Source organism: Lolium perenne, chromosome 7 (genome assembly GCF_019359855.2).
Source record: "Lolium perenne isolate Kyuss_39 chromosome 7, Kyuss_2.0, whole genome shotgun sequence".
Taxonomy (NCBI): Eukaryota; Viridiplantae; Streptophyta; class Magnoliopsida; order Poales; family Poaceae; genus Lolium; species Lolium perenne.
The window spans coordinates 101760407-101777671 of record NC_067250.2 but is presented as its reverse complement, the minus strand read 5'-3'; the positions used below and the strand labels follow the sequence as shown (position 1 = coordinate 101777671).

The following is a 17265-nucleotide window of genomic DNA, read 5'->3' as shown; positions in this document are numbered from 1 at the left end:
GAAACAACTCAGGAATCGAGCGATAAAGTACTGCAAGATACAATGGAAGCACCATCCCGAGAGGGAAGCCACCTGGGAAAAAGAAGAAGACCTGAGGAAAACATACCCCGAACTTTTCAGGTATTACAACCACAACTTCGGGACGAAGTTTTCTTTAAGGGGGAAAGGCTGTAATATCCCAGGTTTAGAGACGATCGAGGGGTAGATTTTAGAAAGGGATGTGCATTGCATTGTAATTTACGGGGAAATTTCGCGCTTTTAAACAAAAACTGCATCGAAGGGGGACAAGTTTCTCTCTCGACACCTTACAGGGTTAGGGTTTCGAGAGTGCGACAAACCTGTTCCTTATTCAACTAAACTAGGGTTTTGAGAAGAGAGGGGAGAGTTTGCATCACAAACTTAAGTTGCATGATTGAATTCTAAATTAAGTTGTATGAATGAATTCAACCCAAGTTTGAATTTGAATTCCAAATTCAAACATCAAATGAATATCACCTTATCCAAACTTGAGATAATTTAATAAACAATTAGCCTTAATCAAGATTATAAATAATACAACAATTAAGTAAAGCTCATTAAGGAAAACTTGAGCTTTATTAATAATCACACAAGATACATTGTCACTTACAATATTCAAAATTGGAACAAATGAATATTACAACATATTACAAGAATTGGACAAAATGGAAACTGAAAAGAAAAGAATAGTACAATTTAATGTTCTATCCTAACACTACAATCTAGTCTTCATTTAGCCTTGTACTTGATGATCTCCATGATCCTTGGAGCATCAGGTTGTGTCCCTGCACACAAACACAAAGCAAATAAAAACAAGTGTTATGCCAAGTGGCATAGCCACTTGGCAGGTTAGCAAACAAATGCAATGAAGTGGATATGCTCAAGTTTCTACCGAGCAGATCCATGCCACAGATAGGACCAAGTCCAAGTGCACAGCACTTGCACACACACACAACCAGGCAGCACACAAGGCCGTGTGCATGTGTAACACACACACACACCAGGGTGAGTCACCACAAGCTGCAGGTGGTGCTGTCGACCAACAAGGGCAAGCCAGCAGCATATAAAAGCTTTTCACAGCCAAACCCTAGCCATTGGATTCAACCATCGGCAGAACTGAACTGGTAAGCCACCAAGAACACCAAGAACACCAAGAACAGCTAGAACAGCCTCACTGTTCAATCTATTCCAGCACACCTCTGAATTAAATCAAGTTTCATCAAGTCACCAGGAGGAGCAGGGCAAGCAAAGCAACCATAAGATCAACACAAAGGCAAACCTCTACACCAACATCACATTCTAGGAGCTGGAGTGAGGTATACCAAGCATCATGGACAAACCAGATGGTTTTGTTCATATATAAGCATATGCATCAAGCACACATAATCAACTGGGCGTGAGACCCAAGTTATGTCATCATCTGGCTATTAAGCCATATGGTGCAAGCAAGAGCAGAAAGGCCACTGGTCAATCATCAAAAGGGAACAACAGATATGTCAATTATTGCATAACTGAAGAAATCCAGCAAGAGATGAGAGCACAAGTTAGCCTAGTTACACACACTTAGCACCTACAGCTAGTTAACCATCAGACCTAGACAAAATAGTGTCTATTTGATTTCAACATCAAGAGCCACTGGCAATCCAATAAATGGATCACCCAGAAAGCATTCGGTGAGCAACAACAAGCCAACAAATAGGGGAGCTACCCTAGGGCAGCACATAACTACTGCCAGGGTCACCTCAAACCCTAGAACAGCCAAACCAACAAGCCAAATGCAAATATCATCACCCTGATTGGGTTCAAAGAAGGGCTAGGGTTCCCAACCACTGTGGGCATCCATCTAGCCTAAGCCAACCAATTGTGATGATCATCACTGTATCACAGTTCACATCAATTATCCACTCCATCAATTAAAGCAACACAGATAATTGATATTAACAAGCAAATCTTGGATTAAACATTTGCTAAGGATCCAGAGGATCACTGCAAGTATCAGCTGATGCTTGAGCAAGCACCAGCACTGATCTGTGCCACACACATGCACATAAATAGGTAACAAACAATGCACAGCACGGTAAGCAAACCAATTATCAGTTGTTGATGATCACATGATCATCAGAGCTTGCCATAGCATGCTAGGGCATGCTAGAGCATCACTAAGCAACAGAGCATGGACCAGATATTTAATTGACCACAGATAATCAACAAGTGTTCCACAGATAACCAAATGGATAACCAAATGATTGTATCCAGAAGCACATCCAAGGCAGGATGAACCACTGGATCAAGATAAATAAGTAAAGCACTTGGTGCTCATCACTGAATCATGCAGTTAAACCAGCAGTAATGCTTAATCAAGCATACACATGAAATTGAGCACAAGGGACAGCATGCCATTACCCTGGAACTTGCAAATTGCAAGGAATACACATGGTAATCAAGCCAGGGCAGCCAAATTGAATACACATGAGTGTCTAGCAAGAATAGTAACTAGAACAGAGGCACAGGGAAGGATCCAAGCCAGAAATGCAAGATTAAACAAGCATGTGGCTCTGGAACATGCACAGAAATGTGCACAACCAGGATAGCAAGAATTGAGCATAGCTATTAGGCAAAATAGAGCAGCACCGTAGCAAGGATGCATGGCAGAAAGCACAAGCAAGACAAATGACAAAGACAAATAGCACAAAGAAGAAAGACAAACAAAGACAAAGAGCTAGCACGGCCAAGATTTACAGGACAAGCAGTCCAGTGACCAAGCTAGACGAAGAAGAGGAGGAGAAGAAGGAGTAGAAGGGTAGGAGAAGAACGTACCAGGGAGGAGGTGGCCGACGAGGTCATGGCGGCCAAGGCGGCGCGCGCCGGAGCACGGCGGCACCAGGCCTGGCCAAGCCAAGCCTGGCGACCACCACCGCACCCTAGCGCTGCACCCCGCGCAGGGAAGGCGCCTGGAAGAAGGGCCACGGCCTCTCCAACGCGCGGCGGCGGCGGACGCCAACGGCCTGGCGCACTAGAGGTGCGATGGCGAACGAACAACGGCGCCAGGGACAGATCGACGCGGACCATCTGGTTCGCCGTCGAAGGGCGACCCAGATCCGCAGCACCTCGTCGCCGGCGACGGCCTGGGGCGGCGGGGATAAATCGGCGACGGCGGAGGCGATTTTGGTCGCCAGAGCGAGGAAGGGGATTAGGGTTAGGGCACGCGCGAGAGAGAAGGAGGGACTGAACGGGTTGGGCCGGACCAGGTGGGTCGGCCAAACCTGACCCTTTGGGCCACCTGACAGGTGGGGCCCAAGGGCATTTAGGTCATTTCACAATTCATATAAATACAGAAACTTTGAAATTAAATAAGAAATGCTTAGAAGCTCAAAAAAATAAATTAAAAATATGAAAATGGATCAGCATAAAATTCTCTATTTAAATAAAATACCAAACATAATTTTTGAAGACAATTAAGAATAAATCTTATTTTGATGATTAAAATAATAATTTAAATCACACATCCTATTTTCAATAATGAAAATAAGTCCATTAATGCAAATGGACTTTCAAAAACACCTTGACAATATCTCAAGGTTGTATTCACCCTAAATCAAGTATCTCTAAGATATTCTTAGTATTTAACCTCTCACATGAAATTACAACGACATCGGAAGGGGGGGACAAACCCTAAAACTGGAATCATGCATAATTGATTCTTTAACCATTGCCCTTATCGGACAATGATGCTATTTTTCAGAGACAGAGGACAAGGGTCAGTCCACACCTTCCAACTGCAAAACTTTGCAGTGTTCAGGCAAGTTCATCACTTGCTCATGTCATTTGAGTATTTCTATCAAATTACTTGCAAAATACTATGGTTATCACTATTGCATAAAAAGCAAAACCACTATTTTCATAACTATGAATATGACTATGTGGTTGGCAATGGAACCATGGATTGTGTTGATATGGTGGAGGTTCCATTGCAAGGGTTTATATCCATCTAGGATTAAACAACAAATGTCGCCAGTGATTCTTGTGCCGTAATACCCGTGTTAACCATAAGATCCGGAGTGGGACGGAGTAGTCAAAAGTGTTTCCACCTCTCGTTCATCAACGGATGCGCTTACCATAGCAGTTGTATCTGGCGGAACAACCGGAGGGTGGGGATCCCATTCTAATTCCCCACGGTAAAGCATTGCTTGCCGTAGCAGTTGTGTCTTGCGGAACAACCGGAGGGTGGGGATCCCATTCTAATTCCCCACGGTAATGCGGTCTATGATGGGTTGCAGCTACCGGCGTAGGAGTGTATGGTAGAGCCCAGCACTGTCGTCGTGGTCGGGGTCCACCTTGAAATCTATAGGAATAATGGGACCGGCGTGGACCTGTGGTCGGGCATGCAACAAAGGGTGGGTGTTCGAGGTAGCGGAGGAACATGATTGGCTAGACCTTATACCGGGCCTCACACCGAAGGAAGTGTGGACGGGAAAGCTGCCCGGTTGGCACCAAGGTTAAGATCTCTTATGGGTAAAGCAACACCCCTCTGCAGAGTGTAAAGAACTGTGACCTGTCACTCCCTGTTCCGGGATAAGGAACTGCGAACGCGGCCGGAAAGGAGCTCCATGAAGTTCTAGTAAACCGGTGAAGGCTGACGGACATAGCTCTTTGGAATAAAAGCAATCTCTTGAAGAAATGATTATCAAAACCTGCATTGGTATTAGACTTTCTAGTCTAATATCGTAGCTAGTGCATTAAACACCTCTTATCTATAATGAACTTGTTGAGTACGCTCGTACTCATACCACTCTTAAATCCCATGCTTAGATTGTCTGAATCGACTGGAGGAGGACTACGACAACAATGAAGGAGCCGAGATCATCGGCTATGAAGAACCAGACCTCTCTGGAGGTATCGAGGGCGTAGACTACCTCATCGTCTACGGAACCGGGGAGGCTTCCGGATGAGATCAAGCCTGAACATCTCGAGTAGTAGTAGTAACCGAGCAGCCCAAACTCTTAGTATTTAGCTGCTCGAGGAAATAAATGTATAACTTAATGAGACTCTTATATTGTAAGCTAAGTTGGGTTCGCCTCGAACCCAGGAGTATTCCTCTTAGGACCCAAGAGGAGCTCCGAGACGACATGTGTATGATATTTGTAATAATAAATGAATGAGTTATGGACCTGCTATGTTCTGTTGTACTACTCCGAGGGATGTAATATTTGCGGAATGGTACTTCGTGAATGTTATATCAACGACTGGCATACTACAACATGCAGTGGTATGCAGGGTCACCACATGAACCGGGACATCCTACTGGCAGGGGTCATCGCAAGATACATGTTCGCCCGCGCCTTGTGATCTATGAGGTGGCTCAGAGCACGGTGGATCGCAGCGGGAGTGGGCGGAGCAACTGGAACATGTCTAGCGTGGATCATCTTCATCTGAGCATAGTTCTCTATGGGCTTATTGATGAGATCTGCGTCCCTAGGGTGAGTTTGCAGTGATGAGGCTAGTCAGTTCTTCGTGAGCATAGTATGCAATGAATATAAGGTGCACTGGTCAAACCTTGACATGGGTATAGTATGCATCATCCTCCATCATGATTGTTGATGTCTTCTCCACCCAACCAACTCCTCAAGCATTTTTCAGCCTGCGTACATGAACCCACCTTGCTCTCCAGTGCCTTAGATGGGCCGATGAACTTGAGAACAATCTCTACAATCGCTTTCAGGACACTGTTCCTGAAGACCTGCACCCCGGTCATCCCATCCTTCACCAACTCGCACACCTGGTTCAGCAAGCCATATCATGATGTTCTTTTTTTTTTGCGAACGCATATCATGATGTTCTTCCTAATAGGGCAGTAACTATTAGGCACTGGAGTCTACCGAAGTGGTTGAGCCGACAGCACATAGTTCGTCAATAGATTAGGGAAGGTCACGTCTTATAGAGATAATCAAAGTACCAAAGTGCAAGAACAATGGTAAGCAAGCTGATTGTTTGACACTTACAAACTAACAAGACAACATCATTGTAAGCAAGCAAGCATGCTAACAAGCTTCATGAAACTAACAAACACGTTGTGTGCAAACACTATGAATATCATGATATGGCCAATCTTCTATACATGCTTCCATCTATAAGTGTGAAGCTGGCACAAGGAGAACTTGCACACTTCGTACAACCAGTCTTCGTACCAACTATTGCACTTGTACATGGACAGCGCCGCAAATACGCCAACTCGAAATCATAGCAATCCACTCTAGGCTTATAGATCGAAGCAAGAACTAAGCGAAACTAATCTAGGCCTACAGATCGAAGCAAGAACTAAGCGAAACTACTCTAGGCTTACAGATCGAAACAAGAACTAAGCAAAACTACTCTAGTCTTACATATCGAGGTCGAACCATGAACTAAGTTAGGCTACTATAGCTTTACTGATAGCAGCTACCATAGTGTAGATCTAAGCTAGGATTGGAAGGTACTCATAGTGATCTGGCAGTCGGTCCCGACGGAGGAATACGACGACATGTTTGCGACGCGTAGGAGGAGGAACTACCGCGAGCCTAAGTTGAGATTGTCCCTTACCTTGGTGGCATGTGAACACCTATGAACAAGAGAGATCGAAAGGGGAAAAATGATGGTGCAACTTTAGGCAGTGATGTGTAAATAGGCGAGGAGTATCAGCGGAAAGTGAGCGAATTTCTCCCGCCGTATTTTTCTTCGTCGCGCGCGGGCTTCTGCCATCCCTCCCTCGCATCAGCTCGGGGAAATTTTTCCCCAGCGAGCACGAGACGATGGTGGCTCGCAAGAAACGGCTGAATTGAGCGTTCCCCCTCATACGTGGTGATTTAAAGTTTGTGCGATGCAAGAAATCTTTTTCCCGGATTCATCCAAACACCCGTTTTTCGTCTCCCGGTATGCAAGAAAACGTATTGTTAGCAACAAACACGCCCTTTAGGTCCCATGATCATACAGAGAATTATATGTTATCCAGGTTGAAGGAATTCTAACAAGATAGAGGAAATGCGAATCTTTTTTCCAGAAAATAAAACATCGACATCCTATATATAATCATCTACCCAGTCAGCTGCTTCTCATTGACTGGACTGCATACCAGCTGAACCAGATGGGTGCTCCTTCACGCTTGCTTGCTGCGTCGTTGTCTCTGTGAGGCTGTGGAATTGGCAAGGATCAATCAACCAAAACAAAAGGCACGGGAGCCACTGGCGCGCACATCGTCGGTGATCACGGTCACGGGCTAGCGAAGGAGCTCGGAAAGCGGACGGCGCGCTCTAGAAGGCCGGCCGGCCACCGGGTCGCTGTCCGACAGCTCGGCCACAGCCGCGTCCGGCCGGCGCGCGCAACGACGACCCGCTCATGAGGCAACCATGCTCTTCCTCCTCAGCAAGTACTTATCCAGGGGCAGCAAGAGCACGGCAGCCGGCGACGACGACGACGACGACAACAGGCGCAAGATGCCGGCGGCGTCGAACGGTGCCGCGGAGGGCGGGCGCGGGTGCATGGCCGGCTGCGTGCCGGTGCGCGCCAAGCGGGCGGCCACGGTCACCACCACGGTCACCACGACGTCGGCGCGGACGTCGCGGCACAACTTCGTCAGGTCCGCGGCCGCGGGGCTGTTCCCCGCGGCGCGGGAGTTCACCAACCACGAGTCCCTCCCGGCGCTGCCGGACGCCTACGCCGAGTTCGCCGCCGCCTTCCCGCAGCACGGCGGGCTCGCCGGCCCGGCGGACGCGATCAGGGACGGCGAGTACGGGCACCTCGACCGCCACGTCTGCCTCGACTACACCGGGATGAACCTCTTCTCCCACGCGCAGATGAACTCGTCCGTGCCGTCCACGTCGGCTCCGGCCGCGGCTCCGCCGGCCTGGCAGCCGCCCTTCTTCGACATTGCGTACAGGTCCGCCAGCCTGCGGTCGCAGGTGCAGCAATGCGGGGACGGCGCCGCTGTGGCGGCGAGGGGCGTCGGCGCCGCCGTGAAGAGGCGCATCATGGCGTCGCTCAAGATCCCCGAGGACGAGTACACCATGGTGTGCACCGCGAACCGGACCAGCGCCTTCCGGCTCCTGGCGGAGTCCTACTCCTTCACGCCCGGCGGCGGCGGGGGTGGCAGGAAGAAGCTGCTCGCGGTGTACGACTACGAGAGCGAGGCGGTGGGGGCCATGGCCGAGAGCGCGCGCGGGCGCGGCGCGGAGGTGCTGCACGCGAGCTTCGCGTGGCCGAGCATGCGCGTGCACGCCGCCGACCTCCGCAAGAAGCTGCTCCGCGGGCGGCGGCGGCAGGGCGGGCGCGGCCTCTTCGTGTTCCCGCTGGTGTCCCGGATGACGGGCGCCAGGTACCCGTACCTGTGGATGAGCGCGGCGGCGGAGCAGGGGTGGCACGTGGTGCTGGACGCCTGCGCGCTCGGCGCCAAGGACCTCGACACGCTCGGCCTCTCCCTCCTCCGCCCGGACTTCATCGTCTGCAACTTCTTCAAGGTCTTCGGCGAGAACCCCTCGGGCTTCGCGGGCCTCTTCGTCAAGAAGGCCAGCCTCGCCGCGCTCGAGCGCTCCGCCGTCGCGCGAAGCATCGGCATCGTCGACATCGTCCCGGCGCGCCGGTGGTCGCTCCGCGACGACTACTCCACCGACCTCGACACCTCGCTCACCTTCCCTACCAAGCTCTCCGGGCCGCTGGAGCCAACTCCAGCGGACGACCTCGACACCACCAGCTCTTTCTCCGGCCCGCTTAGTTCCACCGCCATCGGTCGCCGGACTGACGCGGACGAGAATGGTGAGATCTGCGAAGTGGACGGCACGCCGTATGCAGACGAAGAAGATAACGACAATCCACTGCCGGCGCCGCCGCCAGCAGCAGCGGAAGCAGAGGAGGAGAGCATCCTGGAGGTGGAGTGCAGGGGGCTGGACCACGCGGACGCGCTGGGCCTGATCGCCATCGGCAACCGGCTGCGGTGCATCAGCAACTGGTTGGTGGTGGCGATGCAGAGGCTGCGGCACCCGCACCCGGAGCACGGCGGCGGGCAGCAGCTGGTGCGACTATACGGGCCGCGCGTCAAGTTCGAGCGGGGGCCGTCGCTGGCGTTCAACGTGTACGACTGGAAGGGGGAGAAAGTGGCGCCATTGCTGGTGCAGAAGCTCGCCGACCGGCACTGCATCTCCCTCACCTGCGGCTTCCTGCACAACATCTGGTTCGCCGACAAGTACGAGGCCGACAGGTGCGCCGTGCTCGAGCAGAGAAGCGACGGCGCCGGCGAGGTGGGGATCCACGTGGTGAGCGCGTCGCTGGGGTTCTTGAGCAACTTCCAGGACGCCTACAGGCTGTGGGCGTTCGTGGCCAAGTTCTTGGACGCCGACTTCGTGGAGAAGGAGAGGTGGAGGTACACGGCGCTCAACCAGAAGACCGTCGAGGTGTAGGTCGCCACCTCCATGGTCGTCGGCCCGCTTCAGCTTGCCACAATTGGTATCAGTTCAGTTCACCGCGTCGGTATTCACCACGCCATTCTTGTGGAATCAGCTCGGACGGACTGTGAGTGTGCGCGCTGCTGCTTCTATTCTTTGTGTCAGAGAGTTTTAGCGTAGCGCAAACTGTAAATGTAGACGCAGATGTAGTCATTCCTGTACTGCTGGTCTACTAGAATTACCACATAGGTGCCTCCTGGATAAGCTATTATTCTCTATTGCATTTGGTAATACAAGCATTGGTCAACAAAAATGAAAGCTCAGACATACTAGAATACAAATGCTCAGTAGCAAACACAGAATACAAGTGCCCCCCAATGTACCGCAGAATAATAACTTCCACGATCATCTAAGCAATTAGATCAAATGTACTCCCTCTGTCCCATAATATAAATGTTATTACAACCAATACATTTTAATATTGGTTGTAATAACATCTTTTACGTGATGAGGGAGTAATAAGCTAGAGGAAAAGTAGAGGAGCGATTGTGCTAGACGAAGGTTTCAGTTCAACTCATCACAACAAATAAGCTGATTGATGGTGAACAACTTCAGCTAATAATGATTTATTTGGAACAAATTCTGGCGATTCTAGAATGAATACAACAGATGGTGGAAATTCTAGAATAAATACAGCAAACTGGATGGACCATGGGTAATAAAAGAAAGGTGAACTAACAATATCTGCGGAACGGCACTAGTGACCATTTGCAATGCCGTTGCTGCACTTGTTACTGTCGATAATGCCATCTGCTGCTTTCTTTTCATAGAACCTCCTGTACATTGAATCAACTTTTGTAAGGTAGAATGTTCCTGGTGGCAGCAAGCTTGTGTCTTTGTTTGTTTCAAAATCTTTTGCTCCGTATCGGTGCTCCATCAGCTTCAGCGTCTCGATGAACTTCTCAGGTGAGGTCTAATAACATGTACAAGAACACATCAGCCTTCTCTACATGGAAATTAAAGTGGAAAAGGACATTCGTAGAACAAATGGATGTTGCCATTCAGATCCTAGATCAAGCACTTCAAGGAAGCAAGCAATGAAGCAATACCCAATGTGATGCAAATTGCAATTGAATAACTATGTACAGAAACAGATTCATTAAATTTGTTTAACTTTCCTCAAGAAATGCTATTTCCATTATAAAAAGCCACAAAGTATAATCTCAAAACACTTCAGCATTTAAGTGGTTCAAGCTGGATGTTAGTAATATGCCATCGGGAAAATTTCTGATACGACTCCCTAACACATTGACATGACAAATTTGTGCTTCTAATCTAGTTTGATGCATGGTTGCACAATCGTATGCCAAATTTCATCAATTATTATTTACCCACAGTAAAGTACTGGCTGAGGTGTTGTGGAAATTAAAGACTATACCTCATGCCTTGACTCGAGCTTTCCCGTCACATCAAGCACTGAAGCAATTTTCGCTAAACTAAAGGGATGCTGGCCGTCATTTAGTCTAAATGAAAACATAGTGGATGTCAACCCACTGCCATAAGAGAACATGAGAATTCGTTGACCGCTCTGCAAAACAGATGAAAGTTAGCTACAAGGAAGGAACAAAAGATACAAAGGCATAGGATAGAGACATAAAACCAAAATCTCACCAGGCTGGTGTGCTTGTTGTAGATTACAGATGCCAATGCAGCATAAAGAGAGGCGGTATACATGTTACCGAGTTGTTTTGGAAGCAAAGTTGATGGTTGAACTTTGATGTCATACAAATGCTTGGCAAGTTGTTGAGAGCCCTGAAATTATTAGAGTTGACTTAATGCTTTACATCAGTCAAGAACTGTAATAACTATTATTATCCACGTAATGAGAAAGAACCTTTTCCAAGTCACGACTTTGGTAGCTTTCTTCACTGGTCAAGTTCACAAAAGGCTGAAGCTTCTCTTTAGCAGCATTGTCAACCGAACTGATGTAATAGAAAACAAAACAAAATTATTTTTCTGAGTATGATATAACAAGGGAAAGAGGGGAGTCTCTCCGAACTTCGTAGCACTTTTCAGTTGGCAGATTATAAGGTTTACTTTTTATAAGAAGAAAAAGGAGCAGAATTATAAAGAGAACAATCACAGACCTGCAATTGCGCATGAAATCATTGAAGTAAAGTCGAGCAAAACTCTTCTGTACAAGCTGCAAGAATAAAAAAAGGTAAGAATTTATATTCTCCAGAAGTTAACAGAACAAAAGTGGGCAGATTTAATGGACTTCCAAATCTTATTCATCTCCACGGAGATGTGCAGTCATCATACCTTATTATATGGAGAATGAAACACGCAATAATCTGCGTCAGAAATTGAGAATTGTTCTCCCACGAGCTTTTCGTACCTGATCGTGTGGTTATAGTGCATGATGTTATTGCATGAGAAAACAAGATAGCAGTGCTATAATTCAGCAGATAAATCATGGAAGTGGGCTTACTTAGCACAATATTGTTTATAGCATGAGTCCAGAGCCATCAGATAGCATGTTTGAGATAGTTTTCCATCGACAACCTACAATAATCCAGGAACAGAGGATATGATTACTGAGAGAGAAAAAACATGGTATTTAGCTGAGATGAGTGTTAGTTAACATGCCTAACAGAACCAATAATAAACATAATAATGCAAGTTATAAAGTCCTAACCGGATATTCGCTTGCAAGATCAGGCTTGTAGAAATCGTAAACATGGGCCATGTGAGAAGCTCTATATTTACTTTCAAACGAAATAGGTGCATTTGGACCAACAAGCATTGCAATAGCCGCAGCTCCCCCAGTAGGCCGAGCTGGTCCGTCTGCATAAACCTGAACATAATAATTGCAATGAGATGGGCTGGTAAATGAGTGTGGCACAGGAACAAAATAGAGAGAACTGAATTAACTAAGTGCGAAAACTAGAAGGTGGTATTGGGAAACAAACCGCGCTATCTGTGCAGACAACAAGGCCATAGCGTCCATCCCAGCATTTACTTTCGACCCAATTCACACAGTTCAACAGGGCAGCTGTGCCACCGTAACAGGCGTTGCTGGAGTCAACTCCTTCAATGTCAGTATTACCACTTTCCTGCGAAAAGTGTTGGCAGTAAGAGTCATTAGGTGAGTCTGAAACAGAGCTACTACCAAAACAACTAAAAGTTGAAACAGCAGATTCAGAGATAAGGTAAAGAATAGTGGTTTTCTTTTTAAATATTAAACATCAGGGTTAGGTGAGAAGCTCTTTTTGTGCTTCACTAAGTCATCAGTTGTACAAACCTCGAAAATCTGCATGAGCCACGTTTTGATGGACTTGCTTTTGTCAATCACCGTCTCGCTGCCAACCTCCAGGCGGCCAATGAGCTTGGGATCGATGTTGTACTTTTCCAGGAGGGATTTGACAACTGTCAAGCTGAAACAGTTTTTTCTTCTTCGTGAGCAATTCACATAGTACCAAACAGAGCATTGCATGGAAAACATATGCGTCGGAGGTAATTTCTCCGTAAATTCTACTCATCAGAAGAAGGTCAGTAATTGGTCCGATGGTGGGAAAATAGCATTACCTCATGGAGATGACATCCTCCACCTCGCTGCAAAAGGCCATACAGTCCTGCCCGAGACCAATCGTGTACTTCCCCTTGCTAACTCCGTCATGAGCCTCCAGCGCTTCCTGCAGGCAGCCATTAGTTCAACGCATCAGCATTCAACTCTGAGCCCAGCGGGTGAAGAATCGGAGCGGAACAGCATCAGATATCCCTCGGAGTAACAGAACTTCGCCGCCCGTGATCCGCGAATCCGCGCGGAGACAGCAGGTCCGAATCGAGGTCTTAGTTTCCGGGAGCAATCCCATCCCATGGTGGCGGCGATCTCAACTACTAGTACGAGTACTTGGGACGGGCGAAACCCCACCCACCCCACCCCCGTATGGCTAAAACCTCCGCGGCAAATCCCCCAAAACAACAAATCGCCCGTGATCTGGACGCTGCGGCGGTCGGAGCATCAGATCAGCCGCGTTCGACGCGCAGCGTCAGAGGTGGTCGACGAATCGAGGGAGCGGGGGGCGACAGGAAGAGAAGAAGAGAACATCTGTGGTAGTAGTGGAGGAAGCTGACCTGCTGGACGCAGGTGGGAGGGAAGTACATGTCCATGGCGAGGATCCCGACATCCTTGCAGTGCTCCATCTCGAGATCCCTGCTCCTGCTCCGAGAGGAGAGCTGGATTCGATTCTTCCTGGGGCTCTGGAAGAGGCGTGTGTGACGTGAGGGAGACCGGGTGCGTCCCGTCGGGGTCGGGGATAATATACCAGCTCTGCTCCTACCTCGTGGAGCCGATCTTGTGATCTGCGGGCTGCGGCGACCTCCCTCTCCCTGCCACGCTGTCCAGCTGGCCCGGGCCCACGTACAAGGATATATGAACATGCCCACACCTACAAACTCTGTGGAAGCAGTCCTCTGCTTGAATTTTCCATTGAACCTACCCGTCTTGTATTTGAATTTCTATCTTCTACATACAAATAATATAGTTTGTCTTGGCATACTCTCGGAAAAAAGCAAGTCATGTCAGCCCCATGCCAACATGCCTGCGTGGCCTCGTTGCGTCTCTACACACATGATAATACATATGTTCATGATATATTATCTATATCTAGCATATGCTTTAGTTAGATTCTACATGTGTATGCGTGCATGACTTGGCTAATAATGACGTGTGTAATGTTTATCGTTGCAATCTAAAAAGGACAATCCAAGTGCCAGAAAAATTTGTTTCTAGAATATGACAATTAACACAGCCGCACTTGCAGAAATAAAACTAGCTTTGTGTTTGTGGACTATGGAGAACCTCACCAGCATACAACTAAGGAAATATGGAGGTAGATCCAACATTATGTGGTTTTCTCCCCTGAGAAACCAGTTTACTAGCATGGATTTACATGTTAAGTGGTGTGGTCTAATAGACATGCATGTGTTATATGGTCATGCGTTGTTTTGTCGTTGTTCCTACTTATGAACATCTTTGTCGTCGTTGGGGGTAATGACGAACTGTGTGTTTCCTATCCTAATACCACGGTTTATAACTTGCCAACTATTTTGAGCGGTCATGCCCTCACCCTCGCCGTTACTCAACCTTAGTTATTAAATGGGAAAAAAACTATGTCTGAAAGTTGGTGGTTGTTTGAAAAGAACTTCCAGGGAACATGATTTGATTGATGCAGCTAATGAGCCCTTCCACGTTACAGCCGCTAACATTGCAGGTTTAGAAAATGACGCAAGAAGAAGAATAACCTTTGCGGTGCCAACTTAATGTTGTTCCATATTGACATTGGCTTCATCCAAATGCCACCAACCCAAGCATGTAGGATCATGCCAAACAGGAGAGCCTAACGGTTATGGTATTTAAGAAAACGTGGAAAGAAGCAATGGTCTCAACACGGTGACAACTGTACTTTTCTACCCACAACCTAGACACTAAATCAAGGGAGGAAATGCATCTATGCTACTAAAAATTGAGGTATAGAACTGGTTTATAATCCAAAAGTTTGTCAAATATCTTTACTACAACCGGTGTTGACATGGATAGTGAACCGTGATATGGGTAAGAAAAATCATTCGTTTCCATATTCTATAGTACCAAATGAGGACTCCTAAAAGGAATGAAGAGAGATGCTTCTCCTAGACCTCATGTATCAATGTAGCATTCTATTTGGTAACCCGGAGACGGATTGGAGATGAATGCATGAGCCTAGTGCAGAAAAAGTATGGAAAAGGTTTTGTGCAAGGGTGTAGGATTATCAATAACACTTCTACAGCATAAGAAAACACATAAAAAGGTATCCTCTTCGAAACACAAAGCCTTCATGTTGAAAGTAAATATTGCAAAAGCCTTTGGGTGTAAGTTTATAACTAGGGCTCTTGCACGTAAAGGGTTGCATGGTAATTTCGAGTTAATCCATAAATGCAACTCTACTCCAAAAGAATTTGATTATAATTAATGGCAACCCGTTTTACTGCTTTCGTGGCAATTGAGGTACCCGACAAGGGTGATCTCTCTTGCCGTACCCTTCCAATTAATGTGAGTTGTTGCTTTCCATGCGTGTTCTTTGAAACCAAGTAGTTTACTAGGTATTTCACTATATGCTTCTAGGTCTGGAGTCCAGCTATCCACTCTCTTTTTGTGTGCATACGATGATTGCATGTAATTTGGCTTCCTATTAGGATGCGCATAACATCTCTCGAAGATTAATTGTTTATGTAGTTTATCTAAGGAAACTCTAAATTGGCCTCGCGCTAATTAGACTTGTAGAATGGTTATTAAAGAATATTCCTGCCCTAAACATGAATTCTTCAACTATTCACCAAGGTCATCCTCTTATTCCCCAAGGAACAATTATGCCCACTTCATATGAATTCTTAATCGATAGATTTAATGCCAAACTTAGTGGTGGCAAAGTTAATAGGTTATCCCATGTCGGACGTGTCACCCTAAAATTTATGTTTGTTTCTGTTTCTGTTCGTTACATGTCCGACGTTTTGCCAAGTAAGAAAATTATTTCTAAACTTTGGGGGTTCAGAAACTCTCATGGACTTCTCATAACCAAAACTCAAGACCCATTTGACTTAGAGATCGCAACAACATCTCCAAACTTATTCATGGGGTGGTATGTGCGCTAGGGATCTTCATATTATGCACAAAGTCGTGTGGTTATGTCAGTTTGGAAGTCACTAACAAAACATGATTCTCTCATGGATAAAAGCGTTCAAGGCGATTTTTTTCCTGATACCACTATTTGGCATGCTAAGCATTGTATTCCTATATTTTCCTGTTTGTCTTTAGTGTTACATTCTTTGTGTTATGTAGATATTGTTCCATATTTATATTCTAGTAGGAAACTCTAGTATTTGGTTTTCACCTTTGTGTGAAAAGGTTGGAAGGGTACATATGATCATTACTTTACCTAGATAGTATCACCATTTCTTGATTATATTTGGCATGGGAATTTTTAGGTGTTGGGATGAAATGAAAATATCGAATACTATCAAAAAATAAAATCATTCATGTGTTCTATTGAAAAGTGTGTTGGAGAGACACCCCCTCTGCCCAATACGCATTGAAACATGCACACATAGCTATTATGCGGGATCGGGAGATTCCATATTTGAGTACAAGGCGGGATATAACATGTCTTACGAAATGGGTCCTTTGACATACTAGGAGAAACTCCAAGTTGTCAACACTAGTGAAAACTTTCATTGGAGGTTTATTCGAAGTACATTAGCAACTGGCATAAGAGCTTCACTCTTTTCAACCACATACAAAGGGAATTTGCAGGGTTTGGTACTCTAATATTTGCCCTTGTTGCATGGTTTGCTTTTCTGCTAGGCCCTAGATCTGTTTTTTTGGCTCAAAGTTGATACCCTTCTACTATAATCCAACATATATCAAACTCCACACAATGAATCCTCGGTGCGACAATCCTTGGTAATTTTGAAAGTGATGTCAACAAACTACAAATAAACATTTTGTTGGACTCCCGGCTTATAGTGTTGCAGTATGCAACTTCTTTCCCACAAGAATTACTTGGGGTCTAATAGTGAACACAAGTAACTTGGGAGTTTCAACTGCCCTCCTCTATCAATCCTACAAAACAAAAGTAATTTTCATGTTGTCCCCAACTCAACGATTGTAGATGTCAGTCACAATTGTGTTAAAGAGCAATAAAGAATTGTAAAAAATGCAGTATTTTTTTTGCATTTGACACGGGTAATTTAAAACAATAGAAAAAGTAAAGTAAAGGTTTTTTATCAAGTGGACAATGGA

The 17265-nt window shown here is 46.4% G+C and overlaps 2 protein-coding genes across 2 annotated transcripts; one reads left to right on the top strand and one right to left on the bottom strand.

Moving 5' to 3' along the window:
* Positions 1 to 7135: 7135 nt before the first annotated feature.
* On the top strand, positions 7136 to 9721 carry LOC127316455 (uncharacterized). The gene has a single exon (XM_051346851.2). It carries the CDS (start codon positions 7398 to 7400, stop codon positions 9438 to 9440), a length of 2043 nt encoding a protein of 680 aa, XP_051202811.1. The 5' UTR covers positions 7136 to 7397; the 3' UTR covers positions 9441 to 9721.
* Positions 9722 to 9971: 250 nt separating this feature from the next.
* LOC127316456 (hydroxymethylglutaryl-CoA synthase) lies at positions 9972 to 13749 on the bottom strand. Its single transcript, XM_051346852.1, has 12 exons — positions 13563 to 13749; positions 13014 to 13120; positions 12730 to 12862; positions 12398 to 12541; positions 12124 to 12282; positions 11917 to 11990; positions 11748 to 11823; positions 11573 to 11628; positions 11320 to 11407; positions 11097 to 11237; positions 10864 to 11013; positions 9972 to 10398 (listed from the first exon to the last, which is right to left on the bottom strand). The coding sequence occupies exons 1-12, from the start codon at positions 13629 to 13631 to the stop codon at positions 10183 to 10185; spliced, it is 1413 nt and encodes a 470-aa protein (XP_051202812.1). The 5' UTR covers positions 13632 to 13749; the 3' UTR covers positions 9972 to 10182.
* Positions 13750 to 17265: the final 3516 nt, after the last annotated feature.